Source organism: Podarcis pityusensis, assembly GCF_964106645.2.
Source record: "Podarcis pityusensis genome assembly, chromosome: 13".
Taxonomy (NCBI): Eukaryota; Metazoa; Chordata; class Lepidosauria; order Squamata; family Lacertidae; genus Podarcis; species Podarcis pityusensis.
Window position 1 is genome coordinate 54,288,248 of NC_138038.1, and position 21,811 is coordinate 54,310,058.

The window sequence follows — 21,811 nt, forward strand, 5'->3', positions numbered from 1 at the left end:
TGACCTGGAAACTACAATTAATCCAGAATGCGGCAGCTAGACTGGGGACTGGGAGCGGCTGCCGAGACCACATAACACCAGTCTTGAAAGACCTACATTGGCTCCCAGTATGTTTCTGAGCACAATTCAAAGTGTTGGTTCTGACCTTTAAAGCCCTAAACAGCCTCGTTCCAGTATATCTGAAGGAGCATCTCCATCGTTCTACCCGGACACTGAGGTCCAGTGCCGAGGGCCTTCTGGTGGTTCCCTCCCTGCGAGAAGCCAGGTTGCAGGGAACCAGGCAGAGGGCCTTCTCGGTAGTGGCGCCCGCCCTGTGGAACGCCCTCCCACCAGATGTCAAAGAGAAAAACAACTATCAAACTTTTAGAAGACATCTGAAAGCAGCCCTGTTCGGGGAAGCTTTTAATGTTTAATAGGTTATTGTATTTTAGTGTTTTGTTGTAAGCCGCCCAGAGTGGCTGGGGGGACCCAGCCAGATGGACGGGGTATAAATAATAAATTTATTATTATTATTATTATTATTATTATTATTATTATTATTTATTTGGAGTGAAGGGCACCCAGGTTTATTACAGTTTACGCGTTGCATTTCCACCCCACCTTTTCCTCTGAGGAGCTCAAGGGGGCACTCCCCGTCCCATCCCATCCCCAAATTTTATTTTATTTTTTAAATAATTTTTATTAACAAACCAATCAAATCCCATTAATTCCAAATTACATAACCGAATTTTAAATTTTTGTTGGGGGTACCCATGCTTCGAGCTCCGAAAGGGATCCAATCATCTTTATTGCTGCTGCTTTGATGTTCACAGTTCTGTCCGATTAGTATTCACAGTTCTGTCCATTCCTCTCTTTGTTATTTTCCTCATCTCTTCTTGTTGTTATCGTATGTTTTTCCTTTCTTTGTCACCTCTGCCGTCCCCAAATTTTTATCCCCTATGGGGGAAGCGAGGCTGAAAGGCAGTGACTAGTCCCCGAGGTCACACCCAGTGAGCGTCACAGCCCAGTGGGAGCATTTGAACCCAGGTCCTGATTGAACCCTCTAATCACTGCACCACACTGGCTCTACGGCTTCTGGTACCCTTCTTTGGAGTAACCCCCACATCCATCCAGCCTTCCAGGCCCCCGCCCCATTAATTTCAGGAGGGCAGAAGCTGCGAGGGGCACGATGTGGATGTAAATTGGATTCTTCTGCGTGGCACGACCTGGCGCTCTTCCCAGGCCTCTGAATGAGGAACTGGTGGCTTTGAGCTTTCCCCCCTCTTTCCTCCCCAGGTTCCTTCTCGCCCGACCTGTCCCCTTCTGAGCTCAGGAACCAGCGGAGGCTGCGTGCCGGATCGCAGGCCCAGGACGAGAGGGAGCATGCGGCTCAGCTGCGCAAGGTACAGACCCCCAAGTGTCAGGAGGAAGCCGCTTCCAAGGGGGCGCATCTCCTGGCGGCTGAACTGTAAACAAAACCTCGCATTAGGAGTGTGATGGGCTCAACAGGTATACCGCCCCGTACCCATAGCTCCCAGGGCGGCTCACAACACAGAAGTGCAATAAAAAAGGAAAATGCAGAATAAAAATAAGAGAAATACAGTGGTACCTCTGGTTGCGAACGGGATCCGTTCCGGAGGCCTGTTCACAACATGAAAAGAGCACAACCTGAAGCGCCATATCTGCGCTGGTGCGCGGTGCGATTTGGCGCTTCTGCGCATGCGCGAGCGGCGAAACCCGGAAGTAATCCTGTCTGGTACTTCCGGGTCGCCACAGGACGTAACATGAGGTATGACTGTAAAATCCTATGCCGCTTTATATTTTTGAGGAAGAAAATGTCGAAGCGGTTTAAAGCCTTTGTTAACACATCAGACGAAACATTCAGAAATGCAGGCAGCAACCGTTTGAGGTGCGTTCGAATCGTGCCCAACTCAGGAGTGGGCAGAAAGCATCTCTAGAAGGGGCGGTGCTGGGTGTTGGCTTTCTCGGCGGTGATTCAAAGACACATGATTTCACTGAAACGCAAGGTGCCTTGGAGCGTTACCCCCGTGTCGGTGGGGTAAAGGTAAAGGGACCCCTGACCATGAGGTCCAGTCGTGACCGACTCTGGGGTTGCGGCACTCATCTCGCTTTACTGGCCGAGGGAGCCGGCATACAGCTTCCAGGTCATGTGGCCAGCATGACTAAGCTGCTTCTGGCGAACCAGAACGGAAATGCTGTTTACCTTCCCGCCAGAGTGGTACCTATTTATCTACTTGCACTTTGACATGCTTTCGAACTGCTAGGTTGGCAGGAGCAGGGACCGAGCAACGGGAGCTCACCCCGTCATTGCGGGGATTTGAACCGCCGACCTTCTGATCGGCAAGCCCAAGAGGCTCAGTGGTTTAACCCACAGCGCCACCTGCATCCCCGTGTCGGTGGGGAGCTGCCTGTAAAAACATTGCAGAAGGCGCTGAAGATGGAGTAAGCGTGGATGGCTTGAGGGGGCAGCAACGGAGGGACGTTGCGGGTCTGCTCTGACCTCCCCAGTCAGAGGCAGTGATGTGTCCGAGTCCCAGAAGGAACGGCAGGAGGCGAGAGGGATCCGCTTGCGCTTGGATCCTGCTTGTGGCTTCCCCATTGAGGCCTCTGGTTGGCCACTGTGAAAACAGGAGGCTGGACTCCCATGAGCCCCCAGGGGCCTGATCCAGCTGGCTCTCCTTAAGTTCTGCCGTTCTTCGGACGCTGAGCCTGACCCAGCAGGGCCCTTTGTAAGTTCTTACTCTCTCCCGGTAAAAGATGACCAGCATTAGTGGCGCACAGCTCCAGAGGATGCTGAGAGGTGGATGTCCAGGGAGCCCTCTATCCCTGGCCTGACTGCTCCTCCTCTCCCCTTCTTCCCCGCAGGCCATCGAGTCCCAGCTGAATGTCAACCTGGCCGAAGACCTGGGCGAGGCGCTGGCCAATGGGGTGATCCTCTGCCAGCTGGTCAATCACCTGCGCCCTCGAGCCGTGCCCTTCATCCACGTGCCCTCCCCGGCTGTGGTGAGCCTTTGGGGTCGGGGAGCCTGCCAGACCCCCAAGTCCACAAGAACGTCCCTTGTGCTCCTGACAGATCAGGGGCTCCCAAGCTGCCCCCTTGGACCCATAAACTCTTTTTTTATATAAATTTATTTGGTTTTTCAAATTAAGAGTTTTACAATTGCATATCCAGCATACAACATAAAAACAAGCGTCTCCTGGATTTCTTCTGGGAAGCTTTTGATGTTTAATAGGTTATTGTATTTTAGTGTTTTGTTGGGAACCGCCCAGAGTGGCTGGGGAAACCCAGCCAGATGGGCGGGGTATAAATAATATATTATTATTATTATTATTATTATTATTATTATTATTATTTATTCCCTCCTCCCCTTTGTGAGTCTTATTGTTAAACATTTCCTCCTGCATCTTTCATAATAATACAAATCTCTCACATCTCCCTTATATCCAAAATTCACCATTAAACTACAAGGGTTATTCCAATCCTACTAACGATGTTTACAATGGTCTTTAAGATAAGTTATAAATTTTCCCCATTATTAACGTTTTGTGTTCCTGATGGCAAAAACGGCCAGAAGAATCAGAAATCAGGAAGACCTTGGACCCATAAACATAATAATAATAATAATAATAATAATAATAATAATAATTTATTATTTATACCCCGCCCATCTGACTGGGTCTCCCCAGCCACTCTGGGCGGCTTCCAACCAAATATCAAAAACAATACAGCGTCAGACATTGAAAACTTCCCTAAACAGGGCCGCCTTCAGGTGTCTTTTAAAAGTAAAATAGTTGTTTATTGCCTTGATATCTGCTGGGAGGGCGTTCCACAGGGCAGGCGCCACCACCGAGAAGGCCCTCTGCCTGGTTCCCTCCCCTACGAAGGACATACCGTATTTTTCGCTCTATAGGACGCACTTTTTCCCCTTCAAAAATGAAGGGGAAATGTGTGTGCGTCCTATGGAGCGAAGATGCCATAGCCCCGCGACCCTCTCCCGGCTGGAGAGGTGACGTGCGGCTATGGCAGGAGCCTCTCCGCTGCGCCTTTCCGCTGCTCCCTGACCTGCTCTTTGGGGCTGGTGGTGGGCTTCCCCCCGCCAGCCCCAAAGAGCAGGTCGAAAGGAACCTGAAGCCTGGAGAGCGAGAGGGGTCAGTGCACACCGACCCCTCTCGCTCTCCAGGCTTCCAAGGTAGCCGCCTGAACGCACCTTAAACGGCACCTTGTTTTAGAGCGGGAAAACAAGAGGGGGAAAGTTCTCCCCCTCTCTGCGCAGCGCCTCCTGCTGCTTCACTGAAGGGGCGCTGGGCAGAGAGGGGGAAAATTTTTTTTTCTTGTTCTCCCCCCTCTAAAACAAAGTGCGTCCTATTGTCCGGTGCGTCCTATGGTGCGAAAAATACGGTAATTCAGAATAGCGGTTTTGTTTCTACGACCCGCTAATAACAATAGAATTCAAAACGGTAGCAGTTGCTGCTGATTCAAAATTCGGTTTAAGCTACTTAAGTTTGATCGGTTCAACAAAACGAATGGGCACTGGATCCCAGTTCCCTCCTGGCACTACCCCCCCCCGCCTCTGAGCTCCCCCCTAGGTGATGCTCCCGCCCCAGGGGCACCTAGACCAGGTCTGCCCAGCCCGAGGGGTGCGAGAAGCTGCCTTAGGTCATTGCTTCACCCACCTTAGTACGGCCTGCACTGGCCGGCAGCAGCGGCTGCCCAGGACTTTAGGCAGAGAAGAATCCCCGCCAGCCCAGCCCTTCTGCGTGCCAAGCGGGTAGCCCTCCCCTTGGGCATTGCTGAGCTGACCACCTCTCTCTCTCCCCCTCTCAAAACAGCCAAAGCTGAACGCCATCAAAAGCCGGAAGAACGTGGACAGCTTCTTGGCCGCCTGCCGCCAGCTGGGGCTCCCGGAGGTGAGGTTGGGCTTCTGCGGGGGTCTCGTTTGTGTGCTGCTGCTTGCTTCTGCCTGCTGGGGAGGGAGAATTGGGTGGGGGGGACACACAGGAAGACCCTCCTTTGAGAAATGGCCCCCAAGCCCTGTTTTTACACAACACACACACACTCTCTTTCCATTCCTGTTCACACATTGCCCCCAACTCCCTCCCAGTACAACTCAGAACCGTAGAGTTGGAAGGGACCCCCGAGGGTCATCCAGCCCAACCCCCCGGCTCAGGCAGCCACCCAACCCCTGCTTAAAACACCTAGGGAGGAGAGCCCGCCAGTTTGCGAGGGGGTCCGTTCCGCTCTCAAACAGCTCTTGCCGCCCGAACATTATTCCTCACGCTTGGCCGGAATCTCCTCTCTTACCGTTTGAAGCCATGGGTTCAGATCCTGCCCTCTGGGGCAGCAGAAAGCCAGCTGGCTCCGTCATCCACAGGATCATAGAATGGTACAGCTGGAAGGGACACCGGGGGGTCATCCATCCCAACCCGCTGCAATGCAGGGATCTCACGGTGGCCGTTGGGCAAACGAGGCCCGGTTTCCGGTCTGGCTGCCCTTCTCTGCAGACTCTGAGCCCCCTCCCTCCCCACCCGCAGGCCACCGACCTTCCTCCGTGCCTCTGTGTTGAATGGCAGAGCTGGAAGGGACACCGGGGGGTCATCCATCCCAACCCGCTGCAATGCAGGAATCTCAAGGTGGCCGTTGGGCAAACGAGGCCCGGTTTCCGGTCCGACTGCCCTTCCCTGCAGACTGTGAGCCCCCTCCCTCCCCACCCGCAGGCTGCCGACCTTCCTCTGTGTGCTAGCGGTGTTTTTTTTGTGTGTGTTCTGTGTTCTCTCCCCTCTGCCACAGGTCTCTCTCTGCTCTGCCTCCGACGTGGCCGCCCTCCTGCAAGGCAACGTCCGCGGCTTGCTCCGCCTCCTCGAGGCCCTGCTGCCGCTGCCATCGCCGCCGCCCGCGCCCCCCGGGGGGGGCAGGCCCCTCGCCCCGCCCGCCCTCTCCGAACACCTCGCTGGCTTTGGCGTCTTCTATGTCGTCCTCATGCTCCTCCTCTACTTCGCCTATCGCAACCTCTGCGGCTGCTGAGCGGGCAGGGGGGGTCCCCGGCCACCCCCACCGGGCAGGAACAGGTTCTCCAGGGCAGACGTGGGTCAGGGCGCGTGCCCCACACTCCCCAGGCTGCATTGGCGCAGGGGTGGAAGTCTGGGTGTCAGCCGTGCAGTCGAAGCGGGACACAGACAAATACCATTTTTCCCGAGGCCAGCGATCCCTGCAATTCCCCCCCCCCTTTAATAATAATAATAATAGCTCTCCCTTCCCCCGTCAGAATTAGCTCCCTCTGCCAGGCCCAAGGGGCAGGGGGGAGTTCAGGGCAGCCCCCCCATGGCACCTGCCGTTCGGTCTCTTCTGTGCCTTGTTCCCCTAGCGAAAGGTGTTTTGGGGGGCCGTTATTTTGGCCGGGGGGGAGAAGCCGCCAACTTCCTCCACCCCTCGGTTCACATGCACTTAAAACTGCGTTGCACTAATTCACGAGTGCCTGCAGGGGGGAGTTGGGTGCGTGCGGCAAGGGAGCACTTACAGGCCCCCCCAAAAAAAAAACCTTAGGCGGTCCTAAAGCCTTGGCCCACGCACTCCGACACTGTAGGGTCTTCGCTGCCCCTGACCTCACACACAGAGCACGTCTCTGAACCAAATGTCACCCCCTACCCCAGATTTTGTGCCCGCTCCCCTGCGCTGGCAAACCTTTGAGGGGCTCGGCTGTTCCGCACCCCAAAATATGCCCTGGGGCATCTCAGTTTGTGGGCTAAAGGCCACTTCTTCCTCAAATGCCCTTGCCCCCCCTCGAATCCTTTCGGGGTTCCCTGTTCTGGACCTCTTCCCTTTTCGGGGCTTCTCGGGAGCACCCGACGCTGGACTCGCACTCCTGCCCTTCCTTTAATCCAAACGTGCAATTTCTGAAGGTCCACGGAGGGAGGGAGAGATGGGGGCATCTGCCGTGTTCCAGCCCACCCCATAATCTCTCTGGCACGGTGCACCCCCCAAGTCCGGGGTGGCGTTGGGGGTGGGGAGGCCTTCAACAGGTGACAGGAATCACCTTAATTCAGGGCAAAAGCGGCTCCTCTTTCTAGAGACGGCTGCAGTCAAAATTCCAGCCCCTTCTAGTCTCGCTCCCCATCTCCGCTGCCTTAAATATATTAAATTATACATATATATTTTATATAAATATATAAATATATATATATATATATTTGAAGAGAAGAAGATTATGGAATACTGTAATGTAAAGGGAAAAAAAAATTTTTTTTGTCTTTTTAAGCATGTACAGAATTGTAAATATGTGGTGCTCTCCATCGATCGCCTGCCCCCCTCTCTTGAGCAGGGGGGGGCCCAAAATCTTTTTCAAGGGCTTTGGGGTTGTTGCCCCCCCCCCCTTATTTCACAGTCTCCCCACCCCACCAAAAAAAAAGGACTGCTGTACATTCTGCATTTGTGTTCTTCTTGCTTTTTTTGTTCCTTCTCGAGAGGCGGCTCCTGCGTTTTGTGTTTCGTTCCTCCTCGCCTCGACTCCTGTACATTGTAAAATACCAAGAAATGAATTCTTCTTTTTTTTCCAAACGACGGCGGCAGCAGCGGCCTTTGTTTCTTCCTTCCGCCTCCTTCGTCTTCTGGGTTGTCTTTGTACTTTTTCCTTCCTGTAACCGCTGGTGGGGTGGGAGCAAGTTTGCTTTTGCAATCCGTGTTATGGGGTAGGTGCGGGTTGCGGTCTGACGGTCAGAACTTGCTGGTGGGAGTTGTAGTTCAGCGGTTGGGAGTTGTAGTTCAGCGGGGGGGGGGTCCCAAAGCCTCCCTCCCTCCACCCACTGCAGAACCCACCCTGACCTCGAATGTGCGCATGCACACCTTTTCCCGCCTGCAAAGGGAGATGTGCGTGGCTCAGGCGCACTTTCCCACCGGCTCCTGTGTCCAGCCGGGCAGATGTGGGAGGCCGTCTCGGCCAGCGGCGCCTGGCCAGACCGTCCTCCTTTGGCTTGCCCTACCGAGAGAAGCACCGCCCGCCTTTGCTAACTTCTGCCCCCCCCTCCCATGCCCCCCACCCCTCAGGAGTCTCTCTGCTCCCCCCACCACGTGCTGGAAGAGGAGGGTCTGCCCCGCGTGGCCGAGACGGTTCGGACTCTGCTGGCAACGGGCTGCGCTGCCCCCCCTCTGGGGCGCCAGAAGACCTAGGCGGACCGGACAGGGTGGCCTAGGCAGACCGGACAGCAGGGACTGCGCCGATCCGAAACTTGCAGGGCGGCAGTGCAGAGCCGTAATCGCTCAGGGATCTCCGTCGGGACCAAAGAAGAGGAGCCGGGAGCTTTCCCCACAGGGAAACGGACTCCGCGTTCAAAAGGTGCGAGAGGGCAAGACCCCTTTGTCAATGGCTCTCCTCCCGTGGATGGGAAGCTTCTCTCCAAATTCAACAAGAACATTTGTGTGTTTTTTGCATTTGTGCACATGTCAATGAGGTTGCATTTAAATAAGCAGCTGCCTCAGTTGCGTTGTCCATTAGCAAAGCCTGTTCTATCGGTCCTGGGATTATGAAATACGGGGCAGAAAGTCCTGACCTCTTCTTAAAAACTTCCAGCCACTCTCAGCGCCCAGCCCTCCTTCAGCCCAGGTTTGTTTCCTTCCACAGAAAAAGAACTGTGGAGTTGGAAGGGACCCCCAAAGGTCATCCAGACCAACCCGCTGCAATGCGGGAATCCCAACTGCAGCATCCTTGACAGGTGGCCGCTCAATCTCTGCTTAAAAACCTCCAAGGGCCTCCCAGCACCCAAGGGAGTCCTTGCATGGTGTGACCTCCGGCGCTTCTCCACAGGGCTCTTTCTGTTCCATCTCCAAAGATCCAAACCTCTGTGCTGCTGCATGTCTGAATGGGCAATTGCATGTCAGCCCGGAGAACACCCAGGTCGGATTGGAGGGTGGGATGGGGTGGAAGCTTTCCTTCTAAGGACAACGGCAGGTTCGCTGACATCTGGAGGAGCTCAGCATCAGAGCAGGAGAAGAGCTCTGCCGGATGAGGCCAAGGGGCCCCTCATGGAGACCCCCCTCCTGTTCTCACAAGGGACAGCCAAGGGCCACTGGCACATAAGAGCCACCCTCTCCCCCGGCGCTTCCTTCCCAGCATGGCTGCCGTGTTTGTAGGTGTGGGTGGGAACTGTAGTTCAGCCTAGGCGCCCAAGGTTCCTCACGCCCTGCAGGAGAAAAGCCCACCGCTGCACCCGGATCAGCCCAAATGCCCACCTGGGACCCAGCACTGAACTGGGGTCGAGCAAATACCCCAAAGGAAAGCCCCCCGCCATCTTCCACAGGGGAACTCGTTGGGTGGGGTCGACTCTGGAGTAAATGTACACAGCCCTGCAAGCGAGGGGGGTTTTCTTGCGGGTGGTGGGGCTTCAAGGGGGCTGGTCAAGCTCGCCTTTAGCAGATACCGCCCTCCTTGTGGGCATTTGTTCCCTCTGCTAGGTCCGAGCACCCCCATTTCTTCGTGGGTTCTGTGCAGCTTTGGGGGAAGCGGTTTTGCTGCAGCCCAGACTGGCAGCACCTTCCCAGGCTTGGTGCCCTCCCAGGTGCCCCAGGGAGAGCATGGCAGCGGGCACGAGGGGATGTGGGCCACCCCCATCACACAAGGCTACCCTAAGTGCAAGAAGAGGGGGGAAGGGGCCTGTTGAGTCCAGCCTCCTGGTCTCCCCCACGGCCAGAGCCCCTCTCCCCTCCTGTGGTTCCCAGCACCTGGGATTCGGGAACATCACTGGCTCGGAGCCACCGATAGCCATCTTTTCCACGAATGTGTCCTAGCATCATAGAGTTGGAGGGGACCCCCCAAGGTCATCTAGTCCAACCCCCTGCAAGGCAGAGATTATTTTTTTTACCCAATGTGGGGCTCGAATCATAGCTGTCAACCTTCCCTTTTTTTTTGCGGGAAATCCCCTTATTCCAGCGCCGCTTCCCGCTGCTATCCCGGATTGTTAGATATCCCATAGACTGTCCCCGGGACAGGTGAGGCTGCTGATCCCTTATTTTCAAATCTGAAAGTTGACAGCTACGGCTCGAACCCACGACGCCGAGATCGAGAGTCTTGCTCCCCCCACTGAGCCATCCTGCCTCGTCCAGCCCCCTTTCAAAGCCGTCCAGGTGGGTGGCTCCTCATCACCTGGCGCTCAGAAGCTTCCCTGCCGCTCCGAGCGAGACTCGTCGCCCACCCAGGACTCGTCTACACGGAAGCCCCCCAAAGAGGGAGCGGGTATCGCTGCCGGGAAAAGGGGGCGATTTCTTGGGGGGGAGGTTCTCCCGCTCCACCCCTGCGAGGAGGGCCGTGGGCTGAGCGGGTGGCTTGGGCCCTGATCCCGCCTTCCTTCCGCGCTCTAACCACTGCGCCACGCTGCCTCTCCCTTTCCCCAATGCAGCCCGGTCGGGGCAGAGACCTCGCCTTCCGAAGGGGCGTGGCTAGCTGGAGACCACGCCCCCTGCGCACAGGCCACGCCCACGGAGCCCCACAAGGGACCCTCCCCCCCCCAACAGGCAGAAGTTCAACCGGGAGAGCGGTCAGCACTTCCTTCCCCTTTAAGGGCGCCCCGCCCCTTTCCCGGCAGCCGCTTCCGAAGGGGCGTGGCTAGTGGAAGGCCCCGCCCCTGCGCCTAGGCCCCGCCCCCCACCGGCAGAAGTTCAACCGGTAGAGCGGGCGAGGTCTCCTTTCCCTTTAAGGGCTCCTCGCCCCGCCCCCTTCCCGACAGCCCCTTCCGAAGGGGCGTGGCTAGCGAAGACCTCCGCCCCCCCAACAGGCAGAAGTTCAACCGGGAGAGCGGGCGGCATTTCATTTCCATTTAAGGGCTCCTCGCCCCGCCCCTTTCCCGTCAGCCCCGCGCGGCGGCGGCGGCGCCCTGACGTCACCGCGCCGTCTCTGGTGGGCGGGGCTTCCCGGCGGGCGGCCAAGATGGCGGAGCTGGACCTGCTGGGCTCCATCCTGAGCTCCATGGAGCCGCCGCCGGCGCTGGGCGACCGGGAGGCCAAGCGGGCCAAGGGTGAGGAAGGCGGGGGGGGACCCAGGAGTCCGGGGGGGGAAGGGAAGCCAGCGCCGCCCCCCCTCGCAGGTAGACTGCGCCGCCCCCTGGAGGCTCCGCCAGAAGAGGCCCAAGGGCGCATGCGCAGCTCCGGGAGGGTGACGTCAAGGTCGACGCGGGTCAGGCTAGATGACCCTGGAGCCCCTTCCGTCCCTGCAAGGCCCGCTGTCATTGGGGGCTGGGGCACACGCTCCCAGCTGCCCCCTGGCTCCCCCCCCAGCAGAAGGAGGAGAGCCCTGCAGCCGGATGAGGCCCAAAGGGGCTCCCCATAGTCCGGCCCCCTGACCTCCCAGAGGCTGACCACGGACCCCAAAGGGGGAATGCACTGGAGATCTTAGGCTTCTCCCTGATCACGTTTATCTGTTTCGTTTTGTATTTTAGATATCTTTGTTTCAAATTTACAAATAATAAATTTTATTTATACCCTGCCCTCCCCAGCCAAGACCGGGCTCAGGGTGGCAAATACCAAGTATAAAAACAATTGATTAGAATACAGTGGTACCTGGGGTTACATACGCTTCAGGTCACAGACTCCGCTGACCCAGATATAGTGCTTCAGGTTAAGAACTTTGCTTCAGGAGAACAGAAATCGTGTTCCGGCGGCGCAGCGGCAGTGGGAGGCCCCATTAGCTAAAGTGGTGCTTCAGGTTAAGAACAGTTTCGGGGTAAGAATGGACCTATGGAACAAATTAAGTTCTTAACCCGAGGTACCACTGTACACCTTAAAAAACAAGATTCAAGTACAACAACAGGAGTCAAAGATGATGATGATGATGATGATGATGATGATGATGATGATAATAATAATATACTTTTTTATTTATACCCTGCCCATCTGGCTGAGTTTCTCCAGCCACTCTGGGCAGCTCCCAATCAAGTGTTAAAAACAATACAGCATTAAATATTAAAAACTTCCCTGAACAGGGCTGCCTTCAGATGTCTTTTAAAGATAGGATAGCTGCTTATTTCCTTCACATCTGAAAGGAGGATGTTCCACAGGGCGGGCACCACCACCGAGAAGGCCCTCTGCCTGGGTCCCTGTAACTTGGCTTCTCACAGGGAGGGAACTGCCAGAAGGCCCTTGGCGCTGGACCTCAGTGTCTGGGCAGAACGATGGGGGTGGAGACGCTCCTTCAGGTCTACTGGACCGAGGCCGGTTAGGGCTTTAAAGGCCAGCACCAACACTTTGATTTGTGCTCGGAAACGTACTGGGAGCCAGTGCAGATCTCTCAGAACGGGTGTTATGTGGTCTCGGCGGCCGCTCCCAGTCCCCAGTCTGGCTGCCGCATTCTGGATTAATTGCAGTTTCCGGGTCACCTTCAAAGGTAGCTCCATGTAGAGCGCATTGTGGTAGTCAATGCAGGACATAACTAGAGCATGCACCACTCTGGCAAGACAGTCCGCAGGCAGGGAGGGTCTCATCCAGCGTACCAGATGGAGCTGGGAGACAGCTGCCCTGGACACAGAATTGACCTGCGCCTCCATGTACAGCTGTGAGTCCAGAATGACTCCCAGGCTGCGCACCTGGTCCTTAAGGGGCACAGTTGCCCCATTCAGGACCAGGGAATCCTCCACACCTGCCCGCCCCCTGTCCCCCCAAAACAGTAGGAATGAGGGAGAAGCATCGCAAGGGCTCCTTGTAGCCGCAAAGGCTCCATCCTCCCTCCACGGTTGGGGGTAGCATTGCCTATTGGGAATTGCAGGAGGGGGTGCCCCATGCCCTGGACTGGTGCCCCCATGCCCTGCTTTGGGGCTTCTATGGTCGGAGCATCTGGTCAGCCACCGTGAGAGTCGGATACTGGATCAGGTGGGCCTGATCCAGCGGGAATCTCCTCCCCATTTCCTTCTGTAGAACTGAACTCCTTCTGGAGAGCTGGAAAGGTCTACGGCTTCTCAGTTAGCAAGCGGCTGGACAAGTGGTTCTCAACCTTTTTTGGGCCATGCCCCACCTAAGCCTCTCTAAAATCCTGATGCCCCCTCCTGTGACATACAATTCGTATTATTCAGAAAGTGAACTGGTATTCACGTGGATGAAGCCTAAAAGGCCATTAATAGCTCGTTCTCGAATTGCCCCTCTTAAGAATCAAATTGCCCCACGTTGGGAACCGCAGGGCTGTCCCTGCCCCTGAGTGAGTTGGGATCTGGCCCAGAGGCTGCCGTCTTGGAAGCAGGAGCAAGTGATCCCTTTCTGGGATCCCCCAAACCACTCATGCACCCCTTTCTGAGAATGGAGTTGAGAGATGACCTAACCTGGGGAGAAAACAGCAAAGACCTGGTGAAGAGAGCACAGCAGAGGTTATATTTTCTGAGAATCCTCCGGAAAAACAATCTCTCAAAGGACCTGTTGATGGCATTTTACCATTGTACTGTTGGGAGTGTGTTAACTTACGGTCTGTGTGTGTGGTTTGGGAGCTGCACAGCCAGGGGAAAAACAATGCTATCCAGGGTTGTAAAGACTGCAGAGAGAATAATTGGGTGCCCTCTTCCCACCTTGGATCAAATCTACGCTTCCAGGTGCCATAAGAAAGCTGCAGAGATAGCGCAGGATAGTTCACACCCCGGAAATGATCTCTTTCAGCTCCTGCCTTCTGGGAGAAGGTTACAGGGTTATAAAGACTAGGACTAGCCGCCTGAGAAACAGTTTCTACCCAAATGCGATTTTGGTTTTAAACGCAGTGTAAGGAGTCTTTATGGGAGTATATTGTATTTTAAAAATGGGGTATCAGAGTTTTTAGGGGGCTAATGAGGTTGAGATCGCTGGGATAGCAGGCTTGTTGGTTTTGAATGTCTTAGGTTGTTGTTGTGTAGTCGTTTAGTCGTCTCCGCCTCTTCGTGACCCCCTGGACCAGAGCACGCCAGGCCCTCCTGTCTTCCACTGCCTCCCGCAGTTTGGTCAAACTCATGTTTGTAGCTTCGAGAACACTGTCCAACCATCTCGGCCTCCGTCGTCCCTTTCTCCTTCTGCCCTCCATCTTTCCCAACATCAGGGTCTTTCCCAGGGAGTCTTCTCTTCTCATGAGGTGGCCAAAGTACTGGAGCCTCAGGATCTGTCCTTCCAGTGAGCACTCAGGGCTGATTTCCTTAAGAATAGAGAGGTTTGATCTTCTTGCAGTCCATGGGACTTTCCAGAGTCTCCTCCAGCACCAGAATTCAAAAATGTCTTAGGTAGATTTTTTAATTTCTTTGTTCTGTATGGGACAATGACAATAAAGATTATCGTATCGTATCTCTCCTCTCTCTCTCTCTCTCCTTTCCCCAGAGCAAACAGCACAGCTGAAGAAGCTTCAAGAGCAAGAGAAGAGGCAGAAAGTCGAGTTCAGGAAGCGGGTGCGTCCTCTGCCCCCCCCCCCCCGGGCACAAGTCCCCAATTTGCAGGCAAGTGGGGACCAGGGACCACGCTGGCTTCCTCTTCGCCTGCTCACAGCTTCCTCTCTCTTCCCCCGCCATACAGATGGAGAAGGAGGTCTCTGATTTCATCCAAGATAGCAGCCAGACCAAGAAGAAGTTCCGGCCCATGAACAAGATTGAGCGCAGTATTCTGTGAGTCCACTGGGGGGGCAAGGGGGGGAGGGGAGGGAAAAGGTGCCGTTGCAGCTGGGCAGGTGAAATCCAGCCTCCAGGTGAAGCATACCTGACCTTGGCTTGGTTTCCGACTTCAGGACGGCCTGAACAGATTGGAGAACTGGGTGAATTGCGAATTTTTATTATTATGGTCACAGACCAGCTCCAGCTCACTTACAATATCAGGAAAATCATAAAACACAACAGGAATGCATTGAATTGCAATTGGGTATAACGGAGACAATTCAGATATAGCGGCAGTTAAAAATATATACTAAATCTTGATCACTATAACCTAAAATTGTCATTTAAAACCTTAATCATTTTAGTAGTACAGCTTGTTCCCTAAGTTTTATGGCAGTCGCACAGAATTTGGCCACCCTGAGCGTGATCTCTAGATCCTTGTCCTCTACCAGGAGTTTTAGACATTGAACTTCTGACCCATTTGGAGATTTTTGTATAACAGGAGTGATAAATACCGAGCGTATATCCCCGTAGAAACGGCAGCATAACAAGACATGAGAGACAGTTTCTACCTCCATCGAGCCGCGGGGGCAGACTCGTTCCACGTATGGGTTACCCTCGAATCGGCCCGAACTGGGTGCAAGTAGCAAAATGAATTTAAATAGGGGCAAATGTAAGGTTCTGCACTTAGGCAGGAAGAACAAGATGCACAAATACAGGATGGGGGGGACACCTGGCTTACTAGCAGCTCATGTGAAAAGGATTTGGTGGGGGGGAGGGAGTCTTGGTGGACCACAAGCTGAACGTGAGCCGGCAGCGTGATGCAGCAGCAAAAAAGGCGAATGCCATTCTGGGCTGCATCAACTAGAAGTCTAGTGTCCAGATCAAGGGAGATCATATCACTCCTCTCTGCTGCCTTGGTCAGGCCACACCTGGAATCCTATGTCCAATTCTGAGCAGCACAATTTAAGAAGGATGTTGAGAAGCTGGAATGTTTGCAGAGGAGGTTCGAGCAAGAGGTTCAAGCGTCTGGAAACCAAGCCTTGTGAGGAACAGTTGAAGGAGTTGGGGATGTTTAGCCTGGAGGACAGGAGATACGATGGCCATCTTCAAATATCTCAAGGAAGATGGAGCGAGCTTGTTTTCTCCTGCTCTGGAGAGTACGACTTGAACCCGTGGCTTCAAGTGACGCTGAGGTCCAGCGCCAAGGGCCTTCTGGCGGTTCCCTCATTGTGAGAAGCAAAGCTACTGGGAACCAGGCAGAGGGCCTTCTCGGTGGTGGCACCCAGCCTGTGGAACGCCCTCCCACCAGATGTCAAAGAGAAAAACAACTACCTAACATTTAGAAGACATCTGAAGGCAGCCCTGTTTAGGGACATTTTTAATGTTTGAAGTTTTATTCTGTTCTTAGTGTTCTGTTGGAAGCCGCCTAGAGCGGTTGGGGAAACCCAGCCAGCTGGGTGGGGTATAAATAAAAAAATATTATTATTATTATTATTATTATTATTATTATTATTAATAAGGAGATTCTGACTAAACAGGGAAAACTTTTCTGTGTGCAAGAACCCTTTGACAGCGGAAGAGGCTTTCTCAGAAGGTGTTCAGCTCCCCTTTGTTCGAGGCTTTTAAACAGAGGGCAGTTCACCCTTCGTCTGGGATGCTTTAGCTGCGATTCCTGCATTGCAGGGGGTTGGACTAGATGACCCTCGGTGCCCCTCCCAACAGTGCAATTCTCTGATTCCCATTCTAGGCACGACGTGGTGGAAGTCGCAGGCCTCACCTCCTTCTCCTTTGGTGACGAGGAGGAGTCCCGATACGTCATGATTTTCAAGAAGGCAAGTGGGAGATCCGTCGCTGTGCCCCTTTCACCCTGCTGGGGGTCGCTCCCCATTCCTCCTCTCCACCCCCTGGAGAGTCCATGTTCCCGTTCTGACCTCCCCGTCCGCCTCTCTTTCAGGAATTCGCCCCCTCGGACGAAGAGCTGGACGCCTACCGCCGGGGGGAGGAGTGGGACCCCCAGCAGGCCGAGGAGAAACGCTGGCTGAAGGTGGGCAGCTTTCCTCTAGGGGGGCAGGGTTGGGCCTGTTGGGTCAGGATTGCAGTGCCACCCTCGGAGGAGACGCCACCCCGGGGTGCTCCTTGAGGGATTTGCAAACTGTGGAACCAGAGATAGACACCCCAGCGCATAAGAACATTAGAAACTTGGATTTGGAGGCAGGTATGCTTCTAAATAGGGACGTGGGTGGTGCTGTGGGTTAAACCACAGAGCCTTGGGCTTGCCGATCGGAAGGTCGGCGGTTCGAATCCCCGCGATGGGGTGAGCTCCTGTTCCTCTGTCCCTGCTCCTGCCAACCTAGCAGTTCGAAAGCACGTCAAAGTGCAAGTAGATAAATAGGTACCGCTCCAGCGGGAAGGTAAACGGTGTTTCCGTGCGCTGCTCTGGTTTGCCAGAAGTGGCTTAGTCCTGCTGGCCACATGACCCGGAAGCTGCACGCCGGCTCCCTCGGCCAATAAAGCGAGATGAGCGCTGCAACCCCAGAGTCGGCCACGACTGGACCTAATGGTCAGGGGTCCCTTTACCTTTACCTCTGTCTCTCACCCCTTCATGGCTTCTTCCCCGCAGGAACTGGCTCAGCGGCAGGCGGAAGAGGAAGCCCTGAAAGGCCCCACGGTGGTCAACCCCAACACTGACTACAAGGACAAGTACAGCCACCTGATTGGGAAGGTGGCTGCCAAGGACGCCGCACACACCATGGAGGCCAACAAGGCCTACGGCTGCGGTGAGTCGGCAGGGGGTGGGTTGACACTCCTGGTTGGCTCCCCCAGACCCGGAGGGACATCCGCAGTAAGCAGCCTGGACTGGCCCCTCGCCCCTCCAGGGCACTCCCAGCTATGTGCAGGGTGCCATCCCTCAAGAATCCTTGGGTCCACAGCACCCGCGGGAAACAATCTCCGGCCGTCCCCCAGTGTTTTAGAGCACGGGTTCCTTCTTTCTTGCTCCAGTGTGGTTTTCTCTGAATCATTGAGTTGGAAGGGACCCCAAGGGTCATCGAGTCCAGCCCCCTTGAAGGCAGCTATCCTGTAAGGGGGTCCAAGATGCAAGGTCCAATATCCTTCAGTAGACCTGAAGGAGCGTCTCCCCCCCCCCTCCCCAATCATTCTGCCCGGACACTGAGGTCCAGCTCCGAGGGCCTTCTGGCAGTTCCCTCCCTGTGAGAAGCCAAGTTACAGGGAAGCAGGCAGAGGGCCTTCTTGGTGGTGGCGCCCCCCTGTGGAACACCCTCCCTTCAGATGTGAAGGAAATAAGCAGCTATCCTATCTTTAAAAGACATCTGAAGGCAGCCCTATTTAGGGAAGTTTTTAGGGCTAATCTGACTTCCTTAGGGCCCGGGACCTCTAGGGTGTTGCTGTTTATGAACCTTAAGGTTCTCCTTAGCCAGCATGGTGTAGTGGTTAAGAGCGCTAGACTCGTAATCTGGTGAACCAGGTTTGCGTCTCCGCTCCTCCACATGCAGCTGCTGGGTGACCTTGGGCCAGTCACACTTCTCTGAAGTCTCTCAGCCCCACTCACCTCACAGGGTGTTTGTTATGGGGGAGGAAGGGAAAGGAGAATGTTAGCCACTTTGGGACTCCTTTGGGTAGTGATAAAGCGGGATATCAAATCCAAACTCCTCCTCTTCTTCTTCTCCGTGAGGCATTGAGAACATGGTGCGCCTTCCGGGTGTTGGGAAATGTAGTCCAGAACACCAGCAAGGCTCTCCACCTTCTCAAGGCCTGCTCTGAGAGGCTCCTGTGTTCTTCGAATTGGGCTGAATTGGGCCTTCGTGGTTGAGCTGTCCGATTCTCTGTCTTTTATTAAGGCTTTTTCATAATACAATAGAAAAAGGACCCACCTGAATAAAAGCAGAAAATGCAGAGTCCTCTCTCAGAGGTCAATCTTTGCCAGGCTGGCAAATTCTTGACGTTCCCCCATCCCTCTCCCCTCGCAGTTCCCGTCGCCAACAAGAGAGACACGCGCTCCATCGAGGAGGCCATGAACGAGATCCGGGCCAAGAAGCAGCGCCTCCGCCAGACTGAGGACGAGGGCCCCGCTCCGCCCGCCAGCAGCTCGTAGGGATCGGGGCCGCCGGCAGCGGCCGGGCTTGCTCCCCGTCGGCTGATTTCAGGGACTCGCCTCCGGAGCTGCTGCTGCTGCTACTTCTGTGGAAGCCACCTGGGGGCACCCTGGAGCGGATTAGGAGGGGGACTCCCACAAAACATCCCTCCCTCTCCTCCCTAGGTGTACCCCAGCCCTTTTGAGTAGTTGACCCCTAGCCTAGGGTGGCGTTAGCGTGCTGGCAGGCGAGGAGGAGGAGGAGGGTTTGTAAAAGTTTTTATCTTCTGCGTGTGAGAAAAGGGGCTGAGACAATTGTAGCAAGGTGGGAGTGTGTTAAGAGAATAAATAATATACCCCCCCCAAAAAATACACACCACAATTCCCTTTTTGTGTGCTGTTCAGACCTCCACAACTGAAGTTGCCCCTTTTAATCCTGTAGTGTGCTTCCCCCACCTTGCACTGAAGCCCCCCACCCTTACCTCTCCCCCATCTTAAAACTCCCCTCCACCCCAGTTTTTATTACCACTGTAGTACCACTCGCATCCACCAGAGAGGGCATCCCTCTGAGCTGCAGTACTCCCTGCATCTCACCAGGGGGAGCAACCGAGTTGCAGTGCCACGGCCAACTGGAAGACCTTAACAGGGTGCAGGAGCCCCCTTTACCCCACTGTGGGGTGGGAGGGCAAAGGGGCCCGTTTGCCCCCGTGTCCGCATTGCGGGGAGGGGTCCTTGCTGCGTTTGACAAGAGGGTCCCTTCCGTCTTTGGGGTGTCGAGGCCGAAGCATTACTGTCTTCCCTTTGGATCTTCTCCCAACGTCCCTGCCAGGTCTGGAGTTTTTATTCAGTGTGTAAATATTTAAGAAATTCTGTTTGCCTGCCTTCCCGCTATGGGGAGCCGATGCCCCCATTGCACACCCCACTCCCTGCTCCCACGGGTCACAGGCTCCCAAGGGGGCCTGGCCGTGTGGATGCTGGAGCCGGGGAGACGCCATCTCCATGTTTGGGCAGAGGGCTGTATATGTGTGTGGGCAACATTAAACGCTTGTTTTGGACGCTGTCTTGCCTCTGCCTTTTCTCCGTGTCGAGAGCGAGAACTTCTTCACAGCCCCATGGAAGCTTTTAACATTTGGGGGGGCAAGTTTAGAGGGGAGGTAAATAAGCGCTTAAAAGTGTATACGACCACTCGAACTCAGGGCTGTTCAACAAAGTTCGTGGGCAACAGGGGCAAGGGCAGTCAAGTATTATATATGGTGATGATGATTTGTTAGATTTATATCATGGGTAGGCAAACTAAGGCCCAGGGACCGGATCTGGCCCAATCGCCTTCTAAATCCGGCCTGCGGACGGTCCGAGAATCAATGTGTGTTTACATGAGTAGAATGTGTCCTTTTATTTAAAATATATCTCTGGGTTATTTGTGGGGCCTGCCTGGTATTTTTACATGAGTAGAATGCGTGCTTTTATTTAAAAGGCATCTCTGGGTTATTTGTGGGGAATAGGAATTCGTTCATTCCCCCCCCCAAAAAAAATATAGTCCAGCCCCCCCACATGGTCTGAGGGACAGTGGTCCGACCCACGGCTGAAAAAGTTTGCTGACCCTTGATTTATATTCGTCACAAGACCTCAGGGCGGATCACAAGAACAAATGGATAAGTGTAATTGGGAATTGAGGGACTTCGCTGGTGCAAGATGCAAGGAAGTCCCCTGGCTGAAGTGGAGGGGGGGGAGATGTCGTCTGTGGCCCTTATCCAAATGTGGGACCCCCACCGGTCCCATGCCCTATGCATCTCGCCGTTTCGTCCCTTTCTAGACCGCCTTTCCCCCAAAGAGCGCAAGGCATGAGATTCATATCCAGTTCTCCCACCCTCTGCTCTGCGAGGTACATTAGGCAGAGAGGCAGGGAGCGCCAAAGGTCACACCCTGTGAGCTTCACTGCCAAGGGGGGATTCAATCCCAGGTCTCTCCCAGAATACCATCTGGCACTCCAACCATTGCACCTCGCTGGCTGTGGGGAGAGTCAGAGATTGCCCCCTCCCTGGCTCAGGTGGCCTTCACAGGGAGTTGGCAAGGGCGAGGAATCTACCTAGCTCCATATTGTCCACACTGACGGCCGCTCTGGCTCTCCCGGGATTCAAGCAGGGAGTCTCTCAAAGCCCTGCCTGGAGATTCCAACGGGGGATTGGACCCAGGACCTTCTGCATGCAGGGCAGCAGCGCTCCCACCGAGCTGCGGTTCCTTCAAATAAAGCCAAGGTGCTAGTCCTCATGGTTCCTTAAACAGGAACCCTGGAATCTCGCCGGTGGTCCGTCTCACTCAGTACGGCTTACAGTGACTGGAAGCAGCAACTCTCCAGGGTTTCAGGCAGCCTTCTGCATGCCAAGCAGGTGTTCTTGCAGCCCTCCTTCCCCAAGAGCTCTTTGCCATAATGGATGTCGCCGCAGGACTCTGCTTGACATTAAATCGCCCCCATCTCTGTGGGCCTCTTTGGCTTATGTGGGCCCCGTTGTGACCCCAGGAAGACCCTCCGTAGCCTCTGCTAATCCCAGTTCATACGTGTCAAGAGTCGGCTATCATAACGCTCTTTTGCACAGCAAACCTCACGCACAAGTAATTTCATTTGTGTGTGCAAAGTTACTGAAGCCTAGAAACTTGGAGCCCCAATCTCGACCATTTCCTGCAAAGCTTTCATTCAGAGAGTAGGACGGGGAGATAATATACGGTCCCAAACCAGTTTGAAGCCCATATTGTATGTTGGTCTCATAGTATTTGACCTGGGAATATATTGCAAATCATGACGTGTGCTTGTGTGCTACGCAATAATTTGATGCGGGGGAAACCGTGAAGCCAGCCAATGCCTCTGCTTATTTCAGACATCATGATATCTCAATATACCATGATGTTTAGCAGGTGATGTATCCCAACGCTGCCCAGCCCTGGCAGAGCGACAGAGGGAGGCGAGAGGAGCCCGCCTGAAGCACAAAGGGGAACTTGGCTCAGGGGCAGACTTGGCGCTTCCCAATTTCACTGGCACCAAACTGGCGCACCCGTCTTCCGTTCTGTTGTCGCACCACCCTCCCAGTGTGGCGCCCAGTGCGACTGAACAGGCCGCGCACCCCTAAATCCGCCTCTGCCTGGCTAACGCACACACGCACC

General features: G+C 54.7%; 3 protein-coding genes across 6 annotated transcripts in view; all 3 read left to right on the forward strand.

Moving 5' to 3' along the window:
* The window catches only part of LRCH4 (leucine rich repeats and calponin homology domain containing 4), a 74,246-nt gene extending 63,248 nt beyond the window's left edge, over positions 1-10,998 (forward strand). For 3 of the 4 annotated variants that reach the window (XM_080979734.1, XM_080979732.1, XM_080979735.1), the window contains exons 15-18: positions 1,276-1,382; positions 2,866-3,003; positions 4,831-4,908; positions 5,789-7,552. In XM_080979734.1, the coding sequence (XP_080835860.1) occupies positions 1,276-1,382; positions 2,866-3,003; positions 4,831-4,908; positions 5,789-6,022 (557 nt within the window). In that variant the 3' untranslated portion in view covers positions 6,023-7,552. Of the gene's footprint in view, positions 1-1,275; positions 1,383-2,865; positions 3,004-4,830; positions 4,909-5,788; positions 7,553-8,038 lie in introns of those variants that run through there. The other variant, XM_080979733.1, reaches the window with a different exon arrangement.
* Positions 1-21,811, forward strand: part of CHRNE (cholinergic receptor nicotinic epsilon subunit) — a 143,923-nt gene that overhangs the window by 1,222 nt on the left and 120,890 nt on the right. The window lies entirely within an intron of this gene.
* SPAG7 (sperm associated antigen 7) lies at positions 10,867-19,715 on the forward strand. Its single transcript, XM_080980007.1, has 7 exons — positions 10,867-10,998; positions 14,297-14,364; positions 14,489-14,577; positions 16,313-16,397; positions 16,520-16,609; positions 17,186-17,342; positions 18,552-19,715. The coding sequence occupies exons 1-7, from the start codon at positions 10,911-10,913 to the stop codon at positions 18,674-18,676; spliced, it is 702 nt and encodes a 233-aa protein (XP_080836133.1). The 5' UTR covers positions 10,867-10,910; the 3' UTR covers positions 18,677-19,715.

Coding starts and splice junctions, on each gene's coding strand:
- SPAG7 (XM_080980007.1), top strand. CDS start 10,911: ATGGCGGAGCTGGACCTGCTGGGCTCCATCCTGAGCTCCATGGAGCCG. Junction 10,999..14,296: donor GGAGGCCAAGCGGGCCAAGG/GTGAGGAAGGCG, acceptor TCCTTTCCCCAG/AGCAAACAGCACAGCTGAAG. Junction 16,398..16,519: donor ACGTCATGATTTTCAAGAAG/GCAAGTGGGAGA, acceptor CCTCTCTTTCAG/GAATTCGCCCCCTCGGACGA.